The sequence below is a fragment of the Phascolarctos cinereus genome, unplaced genomic scaffold (genome assembly GCF_003287225.1).
Source record: "Phascolarctos cinereus isolate Bilbo 61053 unplaced genomic scaffold, phaCin_HiC Scaffold_9;HRSCAF=440, whole genome shotgun sequence".
Taxonomy (NCBI): Eukaryota; Metazoa; Chordata; class Mammalia; order Diprotodontia; family Phascolarctidae; genus Phascolarctos; species Phascolarctos cinereus.
Window position 1 is genome coordinate 99,010,021 of NW_027556402.1, and position 17,054 is coordinate 99,027,074.

The following is a 17,054-nucleotide window of genomic DNA, read 5'->3' on the forward strand; positions in this document are numbered from 1 at the left end:
TATTTCAAATATCTGTGTTTCCATTGGTAAGGGCTATCAACCTTAGTGGACATTTTTTTTCCATCAATTTCTGTAGCCTGAGAGATTCTTTAGCTGGTATCCAAACCATTAATGGAACTCTTTGAACTGAATCAAGTTGGTCTTCAGAGGGAGACCAACATAGCCCAACATCAGGTTTTATAGGCAATAACATATTCTAAAAGGTTAAAAGAGACTAAAGAACAGGGCTGAATATCAATATGTTGCCAGACTCAATTCATATATAGAATAAATTATGATCATAATTACAAAGATTTTTTTCTATGTTGTGTTACTAGAGAAGATGGAACCTGCAAATACACATGTGAAAGTATTCAGTTGAACAAAGATTTACAAAGTGCCTACTATATCAAGGCTCGTCCTAGCATTTTGGATAAAAAGACAACTACAAAATCATCTTCCCTCAAGAAATTTACGTTGAAGAGGTGGATTCAGAACAATTGGCAGAAATCAGAGAAGGCTTTGTAGGGGATTGATCCTTGTAGGGGAGATAAGCATTTTGAGAGTTGGAGATGAAGAAGAAACATATTCCTGGCTCTGAAAATTTTATGGCTTGTATGAATGCCTTGGAGGTGAGAAAGGAAGGATTAAATTGGGGGAACAATTGATAGTCCAGTTTGGTTAGAATGTAGAATTTGTGAACAAAAGAAGTATGAAATAAATCTGGAAAGGTAGGTGGAAACCAGATTGTGGAAGATCTTAAATGCCGTGTTAAGGTGTCTTTTTCTGTAAGTAATGAGAAACAAATGCAGGGCTTTGAGCAGGGAAGTGACATGATCATATGGATGCCTTAGGGAAGATTATTTTAGCAGATGTGTGGCGGATGCATTGGAGAGACCAGGGGCTGAAGTCAGGGAAAGCAATATGGAATCTGTTTCAGTAGTCTAGAAGAGATGAGACGAAGACCTGAACGAAGTTACTGTTTGTTTAAAGAGTGAGAAGGAGATGAAAGCAAGGGATGTGGAGGTAGAATCAACCAGCCCTGACAAGTGACAAAGAGAGAGAAAAGTCAAAGATGATTCCAGTGTCACGAACCTGGGTAACTGAGAAGAAAGTGGTGCCTTCACATAATCTACTAAGACAACAGGATGTGTGTAACAATATTTACAAAGTTATAATTGACATATTAGGATTATTAATTCACTCTGTTCAGGGGATGAGGAGACACAGTGACAGTGACTCAGAAATGTGGCTTTCAATTCCGTACATTTCTTTACATTACATAGGATATAACCTTTCTTAAATTTCTTGAACCCACTCATCTTGGCCATAGGAGGATAAGTTTGATGTCACTGGCTTTGATAGTTAAGACTAAGGACTCATAAAAATAAATTATTTTTTGTTATGTATGATATTTTTTCTCCATTCACTGCAACTTTTAGTGGGCTAACTTATGGTCCCCAAAATGCGTAACTTTTTGACTATTTTCTAATTGTTAACCATGTAGGCACATAAGGCTTTTTTACATCTACTTAAATTCATGGTGTCCTGAATTGTTCTCATTTTCTTTACACATGTAGCAAGTGCTTAAGTATCGCCTTGTCTTCTTTATATGAAGTCCATATTTTCTTTTAAATTTAAGGATAGCATTTAAATTTTTCCATAGATTACATTGCATTCCTATGCTTCCTTTCTGCCTAGTGGGCTGTAATTTAATCTTAACCCTGTATTTAGCATAAGAAGGGATGAGTTGACTAGATTTGGGCAGAGAGGGAGACAAAGAGGTAACCAATGCACAGTATCTCCTACACTTGTTGTAGTTTATGCTTTGATAATTGTCGTCTGCTTATTTCTCTGTCGTATTTAACTAGCAGTAAGTGCTTAACTATCAATATATATTAGATTTACTATCTGTTGAATGCAGAAAATGCTACCATTTAAAAATTGCATTTCTCTCTGTGTTTCTCTCTCTTCACAGAGATATATAAACATAATGATATATCAATATTAACATCTGTAGACATATACACACACATATGTATGTATATGTATATTTATATATATACATACAGCATTCCAAAAGACTTAGTATATATTTAAGCTTAAGTTTGACATGCTTATATATCTACAAGCCCTGCAATAAAATTATTAAATAGCATTTTGGGACCCAGCTGGTAACAGATAGAAAGGCAAGGCAATGGTAGTTGAAAACACTGAAAATGATTTCAGAGTTATTTTGGAAGGTTTATCAGTGATCGATATTTCCCATATGTCTAGCTCCAAGATAGAGCCCAGATGATCAGAATTCCTCATATAGCTCCACCTCGCCTAGCCCCATGCTTGTCTTTTATCAGAAACCAAATGATGAGATTATTGATGATCTCTAGAACTTCCTCAGAAAAATCAACTTCCAGGATATATCCTAAGAATCAGTTCAGATTCAGCTTAGTCTTCGATAATTGATAGTCATGAAGATATTTTTCATAATCTTGTTTTTAAAATCATAAGGATGATTTTAATTTTTTCTGAAATGATACTTTTCAAAGAAGATAAGTTGCTAATATATTCAAAATGCTATTTGAAAAAGTTTGAAAGAAATAATATATTGGTTTAATACTCTGAACTAGAAACATTCATTCTCCAAGAATTCTTTTGAATCAAGGTTTTGTTCATCTTTTTCTACAGATGTTGAAGTGTTTCCAAAGTTACTGAGGCTTTTTAAGCTTCTCTGGGATAGAAAGCCTTGTAAAATATGAAATTATGTAACCATGATAGGGAATTTTAAAAAAGAAAGAAGCTTAAACATAATTCACTAGCTGTCCCAACAACTTGATTCTTGTTTACTGCTTTTCAGTTGAGTAACAGATTATAAGCTTCTTGTTTGAAAGCTCCATGAAGGCAGGGACTATCTTTTTACCTTCTTTTGTTTCCCCAGTGCTTAGCACAGTACCAAGCACATAGTAGGTGCTTAATAAACATGTATTGATTTTTTGAGGACTTGTTCACAAGGGCATGAGTTCACTATGACCTATTTTCTATACTACTGAACAAAATACAGCTTTGCAATATTGCTTCATGTGTTTTCTGAAAATTAAACTTCATCAACTAAGTAAAAAAGCCAACCCTAGGACCAAGTCATGTTTTTTCTCCCTCATTTCTTTTAAGTGTCAATTCATATAAGATGGTAGTGTTCTAGAGTGGTAAATGAAGAATTTACATTTTAGCATTGTGTATAGAAAAAATTTCTTATACAAAATCAGTTTTCCAATGTATAATTGATCATCTTTTACCTTATATATAACATATAAAATTCTTTTTGTTTAAAGAATACAGTTGAATCATTTCCTCCCTTCTTGAGAGCAGGAAACTTTTAAATATATCTTTTTAGCGTGAATGAGAATGAGACCCTTCTGGCAATTATGCCTGTTTTATGAGTGATATTTTCCCTACAGAAGTCATTTGTTTTCCCTTTAAGAACATGGCTTGCACATTGCGTTCTGCATTTAAGCTGGCAAATATGTATAAAAAGGGTCAGTGCTGCTACATACAAAAAGCTTGCTGGGATCTGTAGCAATCAGCCCTGCATTTGTCACAGATAGGATGCTGTAATAATCCCATGCCATAAGTTACTTTTATGTCATAAATTCCTTTTCATTCCAGACTGTGGCTATAAATTAATATAATCCTTTGTTCCTTGGATTCCATGGATCTATCAAAATTATACCATGGTTGAAACAGTGGTTTCTGACTTTGCTTAGCTCAAGATTATCTAATTTATAAGAGAAAATTATTTAAGTAATTCAGGACCTTTTCTTTCTTTTAAACTCTTGCTGTAATGGCCTAAAGTAGAAAGAAAATGTATGTAGTATTCTTTTAAAAATACAAATCATTGCTAAATAATAGATTATCATAGACACTATTTTGACCAATTAGACCAATGAGCAAATGGCAGCATGATGTGTAATGCATGGAGGATTATCTTTGGTGTTAGATAAGAACTGAGTTCAGGCCCTGCCTTAAACACTGCCAGCTTTGTGACTTTGGAACAGCCAGTACCTCCTCAGTGCCCTTGCAACTAAAACTATAAATTACAGAGTTGCCAGGATGCCATCAGGGAAGGGTACTACTAGATTAGAGGTTTCCTTTACAGATGAAATAATAGATTTGTATTCAGAACAAAGCAGACTGATAAGTATATGTCTCAAAATATTCCAATAGAGTTATGTCTTATTCTCTGCCTTCCTATATTCTCTTCATTTGTGACATAGCTTGTTATAGTTGACATCCCTACTGCTTTGTATTTTGGGGATACAGTTCTTCTGTAAGCTCTACAGACTACCTTTTACATTTATTTTCATTAAAAACCTCCCAGAATATTAAAGCATGAAGGCATCTTTTGTTTAAAGAGACAAGTGGTTATTTGTAGACTGGCGGGCCAGAGCAGAAAAACATCAGGGAATGTATTAAAGAGAATAGATTCACTAATCACGAGCTTGCATGTGTTTTGGAATGCATGCATCCTACTTCTGTGTTTTATTTTTTTCCATCCTGGGAAAACATTTTCACTTTTACCCAGTATTTAGTCCAGCCACAAAACTGCCAGATGTTTTACCAAAATAATTCTACTTTCAACCATCTTATTGTGAAAGAAAGGTCTCTTGTACACTCACTTGTCAACAAGGAGCTAGACTGACCAAAATCAGTATGTCTATGTAAAGCAGACTCTGGGAGGGAGTTTTGTTTTGTTTTGTTCTTAAATTTGTTTGTTTTTTAATAACTGGCTTTTGATCACAAAAGAAATGGGTAGGAGGATTGCCCTTCCAGAACCTGATGTTTGCACAGAGGCAATTTGAAGCTTGCCTGAAGCTTTATTATAGAGTTCTCAAGCAATATATTGCAATCATTTCTGTCCCAGGTTTAAGAGTTAATGGTGCCCATATGACACAGAGATAAATTTTAGGATACTGGAGGAGGCTGAAGCCTATTTTCATGTCACAAAAATATCCCTAATTAAGTCTGTTCGAAGCAGTGACCTTCAAATAGTAGATGTTTTCTAGGAATCAGTCCAAGTATCACCCTTTGGGTCCACCAAATCAAGGTTCCTCCTTGAAAATATCACCTCATAAACCTGGCATCTTAAACACTTTAGTAGCTCTTTCCCTTTCACTGATTTTGAAATGGAAATCATCTTTAATCACTTTAAAAAATCATGAGATATCGCAATCTCTAATTTTCCACAAATTTATATAGACTCTACGCCTTTTTTAGGAGGTTTATCCAAATCAGTAAATTACATCAACAATTAGAAACAGACTTGATTTGACCCTACTTGTCATCAGTTTATTTCAGTAGTACAATAGTAGGAGTAGGCAAGGTTCTTACAAATTTAAAAGAATTTATGCATCTAGAGCAGTTTCCTAACTGTTCTTAGAATTTCTAGAACCCCTGCTAGCAAACCTATTGTAAGGGGTTTGATGAACCCGAGAATACCCTGGTGTTGTGCTATTAGAGAGTAAGCATCAAAGGAAGGTGTATTGATGATTAAGAAGACTGAAGATTGTTTGACTTTAAGATACTAATTATACATTTAACTGGTAGGTTACAAGATACAATGGCCAACAAAATTTGTCCTTGTGATATCTTGGTAGAATCTGTGAGAATTCTCTTGAATGGCCTTCAGTTATGTGTCTGTTTAGAGACAGTGTGTCTGTCATTCAAGAATCATTAATAGATTGTCCTCAATGTTATCAGATTTTTGGCTAAAGCAACTCATAAAGAACATCCATTAAAGGTGAAATAATCCTTAATGGAAGGAGGGCACACATTGATACTTGAGTTAAATTAAATCAATAAATTAAACAAATGATGTATTAAGAACCCACATATGGGGGTCAACATTCTAGGTAGGTAGTAGTGTGTTCAAAGAGAAACAAAAAAACTACCGTTCTTAAGGAACTGGTGATAATTATAGGCTGTAAAAAAAGTGGAAAACATGAGAGATTAGATGATTTTGGGGGGAGAGGCAGTTGGGTTTAAGTGACTTGCCCAAAGTCACACAGCTAGTAAGTGTCAAGCTGGATGACTCCAGGGCCAGTGCTGAAACATTAGAATGATAAATTGCCCAAGCCAAAATTATCTGTGACTTCCATCTTGGCAGACCTGCTGATAGGATGGATATCACATTTGATCAAATGAAAGTTTAATTTTACATTACCATTTCAATCATGGTATAATTTCTTGAACAAAAATTCTTTTGTTCTTGCTTGGTTCAGTGCTTAAAATTTATTTTTCTATCACATGGCCTTGTTCATATCAAGGAATTTGGGGCTATTAAATATAAGACAATTTAGAAATGTAAATTTATGTCCTGACAAGGACAGGGGATTGTTATTTACAAGTAAAATGCATATTGATTTAAAACTTGGGTACATAACTTTTTCTAAAGTAGAAAAAATAGTCATGTTACTTGAGTTAAAAAAAAACTTGCAACTATAATTACATAAATTCATCAGCCTTTGAATCAATTCTGATTGTTCATATTATCAACATCATCAACTGTCATTATCACTACAATCAATTATTATTTAAGTGCCCTTTAAGTTTTGGGAAATGTTAGAAAGATGAATTATTTAAAAAGAAAGTATTGTATTTTATGAATTTTTTCCTTCATCAAAAACAGCTGAGGAATCTATCTGTACTAATCAGACTGTCTAATATCAGTGTAAAATAAATGTCCAGAAGTGAATAATTCTTCAATGAAGAAAATGTCAGCACTCTTGACTTGGGACACTGTTCATATTCACCTTCGTTAGCACCAGAATAGCTGAGGTTATACTATCTTCAGAAGATCTATTTCCGTCTTGTTAAAATGGACAGGCATGGACTTTCTGAACTTCTACTTTATATGCCTATGGAGAACATAGATTTTTGAAGAATAATGAAATGGTATGGGTTTGAAAAGCCATGAAAATTGAGTTCTAGAAGTCTCCAGAGACCCTTTGATTTACTAGTTGGAAGAAGAAACTAGTTGTTCTTTGGGTTTTTTTTTTCTGCTTGAATATGGAACACAACTGAGAACATCACAGAACTACAGAAAAATGACATGCAACAGTCTGCTAAAGTAGAAAAAAAAAGTTTAGCCATCACCTTACCTGTTGTTTAAGTACTGTTTTAATACAAGATGGTTGGGGAGTTGGGAGGAACAAGAATCTGGGAAGACTGAAGAGTCAAGGGAACATATCCTACAAGCTAATGCTCTTTCTTGATTTTTTTTCTATGCCAGCCAAGACCCCTCCCCCTCCCTACATGATTAGCCAAAAAAAATGATAAAGTAAATTTGATTCAGTTAATCAGTTTTTATGCAGTTTCTCATGTCTTTTCAATAATTCTGATTGGCCACTTCCAAAGTCTGAAATGAGGATTCTGAACCACCTAAAAAAGAATTTGAGGTCACCAAAAGTCTCAATTGTACTATCTCCATCTACTGGCAGGGAGGAACTATACTCAAGCATCTGGACTGGCATAGAAAATAGAAGAAAGAACATTTAAAAGGTAAGCAAAGTCTTTAAAATTATTTTGAAATTTAAAATCTGATTTGAAAAAAAATTACAACCTTTACATAACTGATGGTATGAAGACACCCTTCTTCACATAGGAATACAGTATTCATTTTCTATTAAAGTTAGTATGTGAATTAAAAAAGGATATGTCAGTTTGTTAAGGCCTTTAATGAAGTTGAGAAGGGTAGTTCAATCTTTTTTTTGACATACTTGTGCTTTCAATTTTTTCCCAATGAAGTATTAATTCAATATAACATTTATTACTATCAGTAATTTATAACATGTTCATTAGGAGCTCTAAAATTCAGACTTGTTTCAAAATAATTTGCCTTTTTCTTGTAAATACTTTTGATTAATGCTTTAGAGATAGCCAAAGTCTTGTTATTTTAAAGAAAAGTGGTACACTTCTCTTTGTTTTTTGGTCTTTCTTTCTAGTCTTTGGGCCCCAAATTTTCTTTTGATCATGTACTTGTTTATTTTTCAATATAATTCATATTTGGAGTCAACTTAGGATGAGTGGTTTCTTGACAAATGTATATACTAAATAAGGAGTGAGCATTAGTATATTTAAGATTTACATGTATGTTTGTATGAGATCTTTGTCAGTGATACTGATTAAGTTTAATGTGAATGAATGTAGAAACATGAAATCATTTGTGATCAGCCAGAAAGGAAACACAACTGATGATCTACTACATAATGGTTCTTTGCCTTCTTCAGTATTAAAAAATGCTAAAGAATTTGCATTAATCTATATTTCTAAAACTGCCTCTGCAAGCCTAGGTATGAGGTTATATAGTTTATCAGCCTCTCTTCAGATTGCCCAGGCTATTTTTAGGGAATGACAGAAAGTGGCAAGTGACTGATTATGTATTTGTCACATAATACCATTTTGATTATTTACATAAAAATACCAAAACTAAATCATGAGTGGTTGTAACTTTCTTCAACATAGTTCATGTCTATACAAGAATAACGTTCCATTCTTCTCTATCTCAGGGAAAGACTAGACCCATTCCTGGAGGGAATGTGAGGATAGCTGTCTGAACAACAAAATTAAATTTGTCTGACAAAATATTTTGAGGATAAGAACTATGTGAATGGCCTTTTCCAGTTCAGAGAGGGTTGTATTTCTGGCAACTCCATTTGTTGATCTATTAGATTATACTCATATCAGTGATTCAAATACCATAAACCATTCAAATACCATAAAAGAGCACTGGATATGAGCTTCTGTGGCTGCAGGAATTATTTCCTACTAACTGCAAGTGAAGAAGCTATTTTTCCAAAACTGAATAAGAAAACTGCACTGTGGGAAAAAACAAAAACAAACAAAAAAAACCCCTTCATTGCTGCAAATGGAACTCCCCTTGAATCCCCAGGTTGTTTCAAGCTTAATTCACATTGCAATCCAAATCTTTAACTTGAAACTCTCTTGCCTCCTCTCCCCACTGTTCAAAAGACTCTATCTATCTCCTCCTTTTGTTTTAAACTATGACTATTGACTTCAAACTGGTGGCTGCTGAGCATTCCTAATGTGGGACATAATTCATCCTGATTCTAAAGAGAAACAGACTCATACAATCCATGTGTTTTCTCTTTCTCAATTTCATTATCAATCATACAGGCAGTTAAAACAATATGTGCTGAGGCAAAACCAAACCAAACCAAATAACAAGAACCTCATTTACTTTCTGACCGCATAATTAGGTCTAGTGGAGTATATGATTACCTTTGTTTTGAGAAAACCAACCAGTTTTCTACCATAATCTTGTTTTTTAAAAAATCTTAATATTTATTAATACATTTATTTTCTAAGAAACTTCACGTATCTGTTTTCTATATCCTTAGAGGTAAAGTGGGAACAGAAGATCATATGATGGCTATTGCCTGCAAAATAGTACTATATTGCACATAGTAGGTACCATGTAAATGCTGGCCATTATATTATTATTGTTATTATATCAGAAATGTGTGTATTACTATTCTGATGTTACAGTTTTATAAGGAAGAGTAATCTTAAGAAAGATCGTATGTCTTAATTACAAGTGTGTGCAAATATTGATACAAAAATTCCAGTTATGTGAAAAACCAAGTCTGCTGTGAAAATTAATGAGTGATGGTGCTAATGCTTTGGTCTCATTTTGTTTTTGTACCCAGCTGTGATTTCATTGGTATAAGCAGCACCAGATGAGGAAATTCCTTTTTATCAGGTGCATATTTGCACCTGCTTTGCAAATTGCAGTCAGAGAGAGTTGCTTGTTCCAGAGAAGTTGTAAGCATCCATGATTCTTAACAGAAAAGTGGAGAGGAGAAGTTATAGAGTGGGGCTGAAGAATATAGTTTAAACAATATTAGCATTAGCATGATGATAAATATTGTAGCTGAGATTTTGTTGGTTTATGGAACTGGTGCTTAATGAAACTGCCTACTATCAGTATATACTGGCACCTTGTGTACAGTTTATATTCTTAGAGGGTTGCTTAAAGCACTGATAGATTAGGTGATTTGCCCAGCATTACATAGCTAATATGTGTCACACCCAGGTCTTCCTAGCTGTAAGGCCAATGTTCTATCCATGACTCCATATTGCCTTTAGAAGAGAAATATAAGTTATTCCTTGATTTTTGTAATCTTCGTTTTTCTGTATCTTTTGTCATTCAATATGTCATCACATATACTTATTGCATATTATTTTAGCTTTTGGATTTGGTGCTGTAATTTCATTGGTGTTAGGATCTCTGAGTGTGGAAACTTCCCTCTTCCAATGCTCATGAGAACCATCTAATTTACAATCTTTAGAGATTACCCTTTGGGTTCTGAGACATTATGTGTCAGAGTTACACTCAAAACCATGTCTTTTTGACTCATGAGGCCAGCCCTGCATCCATCACACTTTGTCTCATTCTCTGCAATTTATTATAGGAGTACTTTGAAGGTATGTGTACATCTCTAAAAATGGTGGCTAAATGAACAAGGCCATTTTTATTTTAATTTTTCACTAATACTATATGCTGAGTGCAGTGATGCCTATTGTAAAACGGAGTTGTACATATCTCTATTTTTACACATTAATATATATGCACATATACACACCTGCTTAATTATCAGACCTTACGTTTTTGTCTTTAAAGAACTTTAAATAGTCATAAAAGGGGTACAGAACCTTGAATTCCTCTACAGAAAATGGAGAATTTAGATTGACCTTGAGTAAACTTCTGAAGGCTTTTTTTATTGACTAGATATTTAAGCCTCTTAATACATATGTTAGCATTGTATTTGGACTTTCAATTTGATTGTGTCATAAAAAGGAGGTACACACTATCAACAATGTTTGAAATTCCTAGGAAACTTCAGTTACAGGAATGTGATGATTATTGAAAATTAAGTAAAAAGATTCTCTTTTAAAAACTGGTAAAATAAGTATAATTTTAAGATGGTCATCCATAAAAACAGGTGAAATATGATTTGAGACTAAATTCTCTTTTCATCAAACAATTATTAGTTTCACAATTTACTTAAAAATTTTGATAGCTTCATAGCTTGTGCTTTACATAAAATTGATAATTTGCCACATTTTAATGTTTCTTCTACAACTGTGTTTTGAAAAATGTATACATTCATATTGCTTTATGAATTAAATCATATCTTAAATGTGTTGAGAGAATTACAAAATTGAAGGAAACCAATGGTAAACTTTTCAAATAGAAGAATTCTTTTGTAATATGAATAAACATTCTCACTTTTCTTTTCCTAAGTTTCTATTTGGGCATTTCAGTTGTTTCTAACAAGACACAACCGTAAGTAATTTAAAATAGTGGTAGCAATATATGGTCACAATTGTGTCTATTTGTACTTGTACCTTGTGACTTGGAATCACTCAATTTTAAAATTAGAATTCTTAAACTTGGACACATCTGTGATTTATATATTGAGAGTTAAGTTGTTTATGTCACCTTGAAATAAAAATCTTGCTCATCTTTCTGGCATAATTCATTCCCAACAATAGCAAATCATAGTTTAAAAATGCTTTTGCCAAATAACCAAAAGATGAAATTATATCACTTCATTGTATGGTACCCTTAAGGCGTAATTCACCAAATCTTGGCAGTGTTTTTATAGCTTTGCTATGTTCTGGTGGTATTTTCAGCACCAAAAGTGTTTTATTGGTATTCCTTCATTGCTAGTCTCAGCTTTTACTGAGACCTTGCCCAGACATGCCTAGATGTGCCCATAAACAATCTTACCCACTGTCAGAATAGGACTAAAAACATCTTCCTTTATTATCATTTTAAATGAACTTTTGCCAAGTGAGAATAAAATCACTGTAAAACAAAACAAAATCGGAAATCATCTTTTTCGGTTAATCTATCACAATTTAGCTTCTTTTTCTATATGAAAAAAATGTATTGTTTGCTATGATGACAAAGAATGATGTGGGGTGGCGGGGGGGAAGAATACAGTGATAGTGTTCTGCTTCTCAACCCCCTTATAGTGAAGACCAAGGCTGTAGAGCATATTGGGCGGATGTATTATTACCATTTTACAGATAATAAAACTGATACAGAAAGAATTTATCAAATGCATTTCCTTAGGTCATCCAGTGAGTTAAAGGCAGAAACAGGACTGGAAGCCAGGGACCAGGTGTCCTTTTTCCTAGTCAAGTGTTTTTGTTTTATTTTGTTTTGTTTTTCTCTCACTGTTCTACCTTTTGTGTGGTAAGGTGACTAAAAACAAGTATAATTCTTCTTATATGATACTCATAAAGGTGACAAGTATCATGTTCAACATAAGTTATTCATTCGAGCATTTATTAAGCATCTTCTACATGCTAAGCAAAAAATGTCCCTGCCCTCAAGGAGTTCACAGTCTAATGCAAGCAAACATGTATACACAAGGTGGGGAGGGGGGGTTGGGAAAGGAGAAGAGAAGAGGAGGGGAGGGGAGGGGAAGGGAAGGGAGGAGTTCATCTGTTTTGTACCTAGATGTTTGCATTTGCTGTCTCCACTGTTAGATTGTTTGTGTGAATTAAGGAGGATTGGGAAAAGTAGCTTCTCATAAAAGGTGGGATTTTAGCTGGCCATCCTGTTTCCAGACCACATGTTCTCATCCCTGTTGAATGAACTCAAGGCCTTTAACCATCCTGGCCACTTTTCATTGGACACATATTTGTAAATAAACTTCCTAGGATAATACTACTCAGAACTGAGGATGAAAATCCAAATGTCCTTTGACAGGGCAGAGAAGGTGGGACTCTAACCTCCTTTAGTGCAACCAGTAGTGATCATGTGAACTCTTGTCACTATTAACTCATATTGAACTTCTGACCATTTTGAACCCAGTTTTATTCCTCTTTTCTGGTTGCCTTCTGTTTGGTCATTTCACTGTTCAATAATACCTCCACTATCCAGTCTCTTCTTTTCTTCTCATTTTCTAGAAACTAGACAATATAAAGAAAAAAAATAGTACATTGAAGGAAGAAAACATTTTAGAGTATGTATTTTAATTTGTGTGGGTGTGTGTATTTTAACCAGTGTGGGATTAGCTTACATAATGAGCCAACCAGCAAAAACATGACCTGTTATAATACACTGGTGCTGTTTTGGAGTAATCTCTTGCGGAACAGCAAAAGAATAGTTCAGTTAAATAATTCACAGATATGTCCCTTTCTTTAGCAGTTCAGTTATAACTTTAAAAAGTTGGTGCTTAAATTAATAAAAGTGAAAATAAAAGGTCCCGTTGGTCCAATATACTATTGACCTTTGCTCCATTTTGCTTCCCTCCTCCCAGTTTTTATTTATTTATTTATTTTATCATGTCCCTGGTTGTTTGGGTTACACACAAGACTTTGACAGTCATCTGTAAATCATATTGTGTCCTGGCAAAACCCACAGAGCATTTTGCATGAATCTTTTGTGAGTGGCAAGTCAAGTTTAGAGAACATTTACAATTTCTTTACCACAAATAAGACTCGAATTTTCAGCCTTTAAATTACATTTAATTACAGTCTAATGGATTCAGAATTAGAAAGAAAAGGGATATAGTAAACACAATTTAAGTATATGCATTCCAGCCATCAACCTTCAACTCAAGATACAAAAATAGAATTGAGAGCCTTTAATAACACTGCAATTTACTAAACTGTAGGTGAAAGAGTAAACTTTGATGTGTTTGTAAATAGGGACCCATAGGCATTTAGGTATTGATTATAACAGGAAAACAAAAGCTTAAATATGAAATCACATAAAATCTGCCTGGGGCAAGCTAGAGGGCACTTGTCCTAAAAATCAGTTCATTAGTTCTATTCTTTGCTTAAACCTTTGTCACAGTCTTACTTTCTGAAATATTTAGACTATTGGAATAGGTGTTCCACAGCAATATTTTCTATAATGCTAAATTTCTCCAGTCATTTGATTTTGTTAGTGACCTGGGGATGGGGGTGGGATACATCTCACTCTAAAGAAGACTTTTTGAGGTGAGACAGATTTACTGTGTAAGTTCAAATGCTTATTATGCCCTTTATCTTAGTAAATTTTCTCTTTGGGGTTGGTAGGAGAAGACTGGGAGCTGCTCTAATTTTATTTTCTTTATGTTTGAGTTCTTCCTTGGTAATAAATTATTAGGTGTATTTATTCTTTAAGGTATTATTTTGAGTAATTTAGCAAAACTATAGAATCCAGAGTTTTTTAGAGGGCAAAAGATTACATTTTACTTAGCCATTTCATATTTGAGGAACCTGAAGTCCATGAAGTTATCACCATATATTAATAAGCTTGAAAGAATTTAGTTCTCTTAAATTTTCATATGATATTCTTTCAATAATGTCTTTAAATTCTTTCAATAATACCCCAATAACCAATTGATTTTATCAATAGTACCTTAAAATCAGTATCTACAAAGAATTAATATGTCTCAGAACTTAGCTAAGTTATTGCCACTGAGGGCCTCAGGCTATAAAGGGAATAAAGGTCAGTTATTTGTTTTGAATTTTTAGCTTTGCTTTATTTAGGAAATTCTTTACTAACAATGCCATAACTTTGATGAATATCGTAACCTGAATAGTCCTTTCAGTTAATTACATAGAAAATAGTTTGAGAAATGTACTCCTTTCCCCCACAAAAGCCCAATATTTCAAAGGCTTTATTGCAAATAATCAAGATTTATTAAATGGAAGTTAATATATATTTTGCTTTCTTTTTTCTCCCCTTTGGTTTAATGAAATGATTCACCCAATGCTAGCAGTGTATAACGATACTCTAGAAAAAATGAGTGAGATACAATATTCTTACAAATTTAAGCTGCCTAAAGTTCAAGAAGTTTCTAGTGTAACCTTGCTACCCACCCTGTCATATTCTAGCTAAGATTTGGGAGGCTGTTAATGATGACAATAGTCAGAAATATCAATTAATGGTAACTTCCAACTCAAAAACTGATTATTTTGCTGAAAAAAAGACCTTTGAAATTATTGGTCAGAAAAAAAGAAACTTGGAATCAGAAACTGGTTTTCATCAGGATGGATAGAGAAATGCCTTTACTTGAATGTAAGAAGAATAGACATGCTTCAGCAAAGGAAATGGAGAAACAGAAGAAATTAATCTGATTGGATGAAAGGGGAGACAGTTGCATCAGAGAGATAAGAAAAAACAATGGAGAAAGAAGTTAGACAGGCAAACTCACACTCCTATGCATCCCTACTATACGTGATCTCTTAAGACTTGGGACCAAGTGACATAAGCAGTCTAGCCTTTTTATAGGCTTAAATGCTGGATCCTCACATTTCAGATTAAATATTTTATTTTTAATGTGAATATTGATGATATTCCCAAACACAGTAGTCTATACTGTTTGTTGTATTTGTATTTCAGGATCCAATTATAGCATAAAAGTATATGTATGCAAAAGTGAGGATGGGGAAGGAACAATATGTGTATATCTTTGTGCGTATGTATATGCACTATACATGGGCACAATTTTAGTATGTATAAAATATTACATCTTTCGTAGCAGAACTGAAAAATTATAACTTTGCAGTCTACCTAGAAATAAGTTTCTCTTTATTATTTGTCTGTATTTAAATATATACACATATGTATATTTCTAATCAGTTTGGGTTTTTTTAAACCATCATTAAAGCTAATTAAAATAAAAGTTTATTAGAATCAATGAATATTTCTTAAGTATATTTCAGTGAAATTTCCAGAGGGAGGGTATTGTAGGGATAAAGAGCAAGGCTTGGAAGCAGGGAAACCTAAGCTCAAGTCCCCTCTCGGTCACGGTAGCTGTGTGATTGTGGGTGAGTCATTTAAATTCTTATCCCTCTAAGACTATGAATTACCAACACGCGGAGGGATACAAAACACTGGAAATTCAGTACTGATGAAATCATGTCTGGATCAAAAAAATTAACTTACAGTGCCTGACTTCGAGTCATAACTGTATTTTACTATACCAGTTGAAGAATCTGTTTGTGGTATGTAAAAATGAATAACGTCTTCAGATAGTTAAAGAGCCTTTAAACTATCGAGTCTTCTATTTTTGGCAATATTCTTCTGGTGACATTGTATGACAATGAATCATGACCTACTACATTTTCTGAAGAATTAAATTTCAATTAAGGGCTTGAAGATTCTATGATCATTGATTTAGATTTGGGAAGGATTTTTGGAGGTCATCTAGCCCAACCACTTCCAATCACAGCTGAGGAAATGTAGTCTTAGAGAAGGGAAAAGTGAATTGGCCAGGTAATGAGTGGCAAGGCTATGATTTGAACCCAAGTCAAACATCAAAAATTAAATCATATACTATCCCCTAGAATTTTGGATTAGTCTACTGAATGTGTCTTTGTGTGTATATATTTACTTTAGGAGTGCAAGATCCCCAGCATGAGAGGATTATTACAGTGACAACGAATGGAAGTATTCACAGCCCGAAGTTCCCTCATACCTACCCAAGAAATACAGTTCTGGTATGGAGATTAGTAACAGCAGAGGAAAACATGTGGATACAACTGACTTTTGATGAAAGATTTGGGCTGGAAGACCCAGAAGATGACATATGCAAGTAAGTTATCAAGTTTAAAATTCAAAGACAATAGAAACAGCTTTGATGACTTACTATTTTGCTTAATGGTTTGTAGAAACCCAGAATATAATAGGCCTTGATTTTGAAGTTATATTTATGAATGACAACATTATCCTGGTATGCTTTTCTGTTGACATAAGACATGCACACCCATGTTCAAAGCTATGTTCAGTGCATCCATTTAAAAAGGAAAAAAAAAAGAAAGAGAGGGAAAGTGAGCTGTTTAGCCATCCCTATGTACATACATCAATTTTCAGATAGAATATTTATCTTTCTGTTCTGACCTATCTTTCTGACTTTTGTCGTTCAGTCGTTTCAGTCATGTCCAACTCTTCATGACCCCTTTTGGAGTTTTAGTGGCAAAGATACTGGAGCGGTTTGCCATTTCCTTCTCCAGATTATTTTACAGTTGAAAGACAAAGTGTTAAGTGACTT

The 17,054-nt window shown here is 33.9% G+C and overlaps 1 protein-coding gene across 1 annotated transcript in view; it reads left to right on the forward strand.

The window, feature by feature from the left end:
• PDGFC (platelet derived growth factor C) overlaps window positions 1-17,054 on the forward strand; it is a 236,160-nt gene that overhangs the window by 115,166 nt on the left and 103,940 nt on the right. Inside the window, exon 2 of the mRNA XM_020994096.2 lies at window positions 16,403-16,598. Coding sequence (XP_020849755.1) covers window positions 16,403-16,598 — 196 coding nt within the window. The remainder of the gene's footprint in view (window positions 1-16,402; window positions 16,599-17,054) is intronic.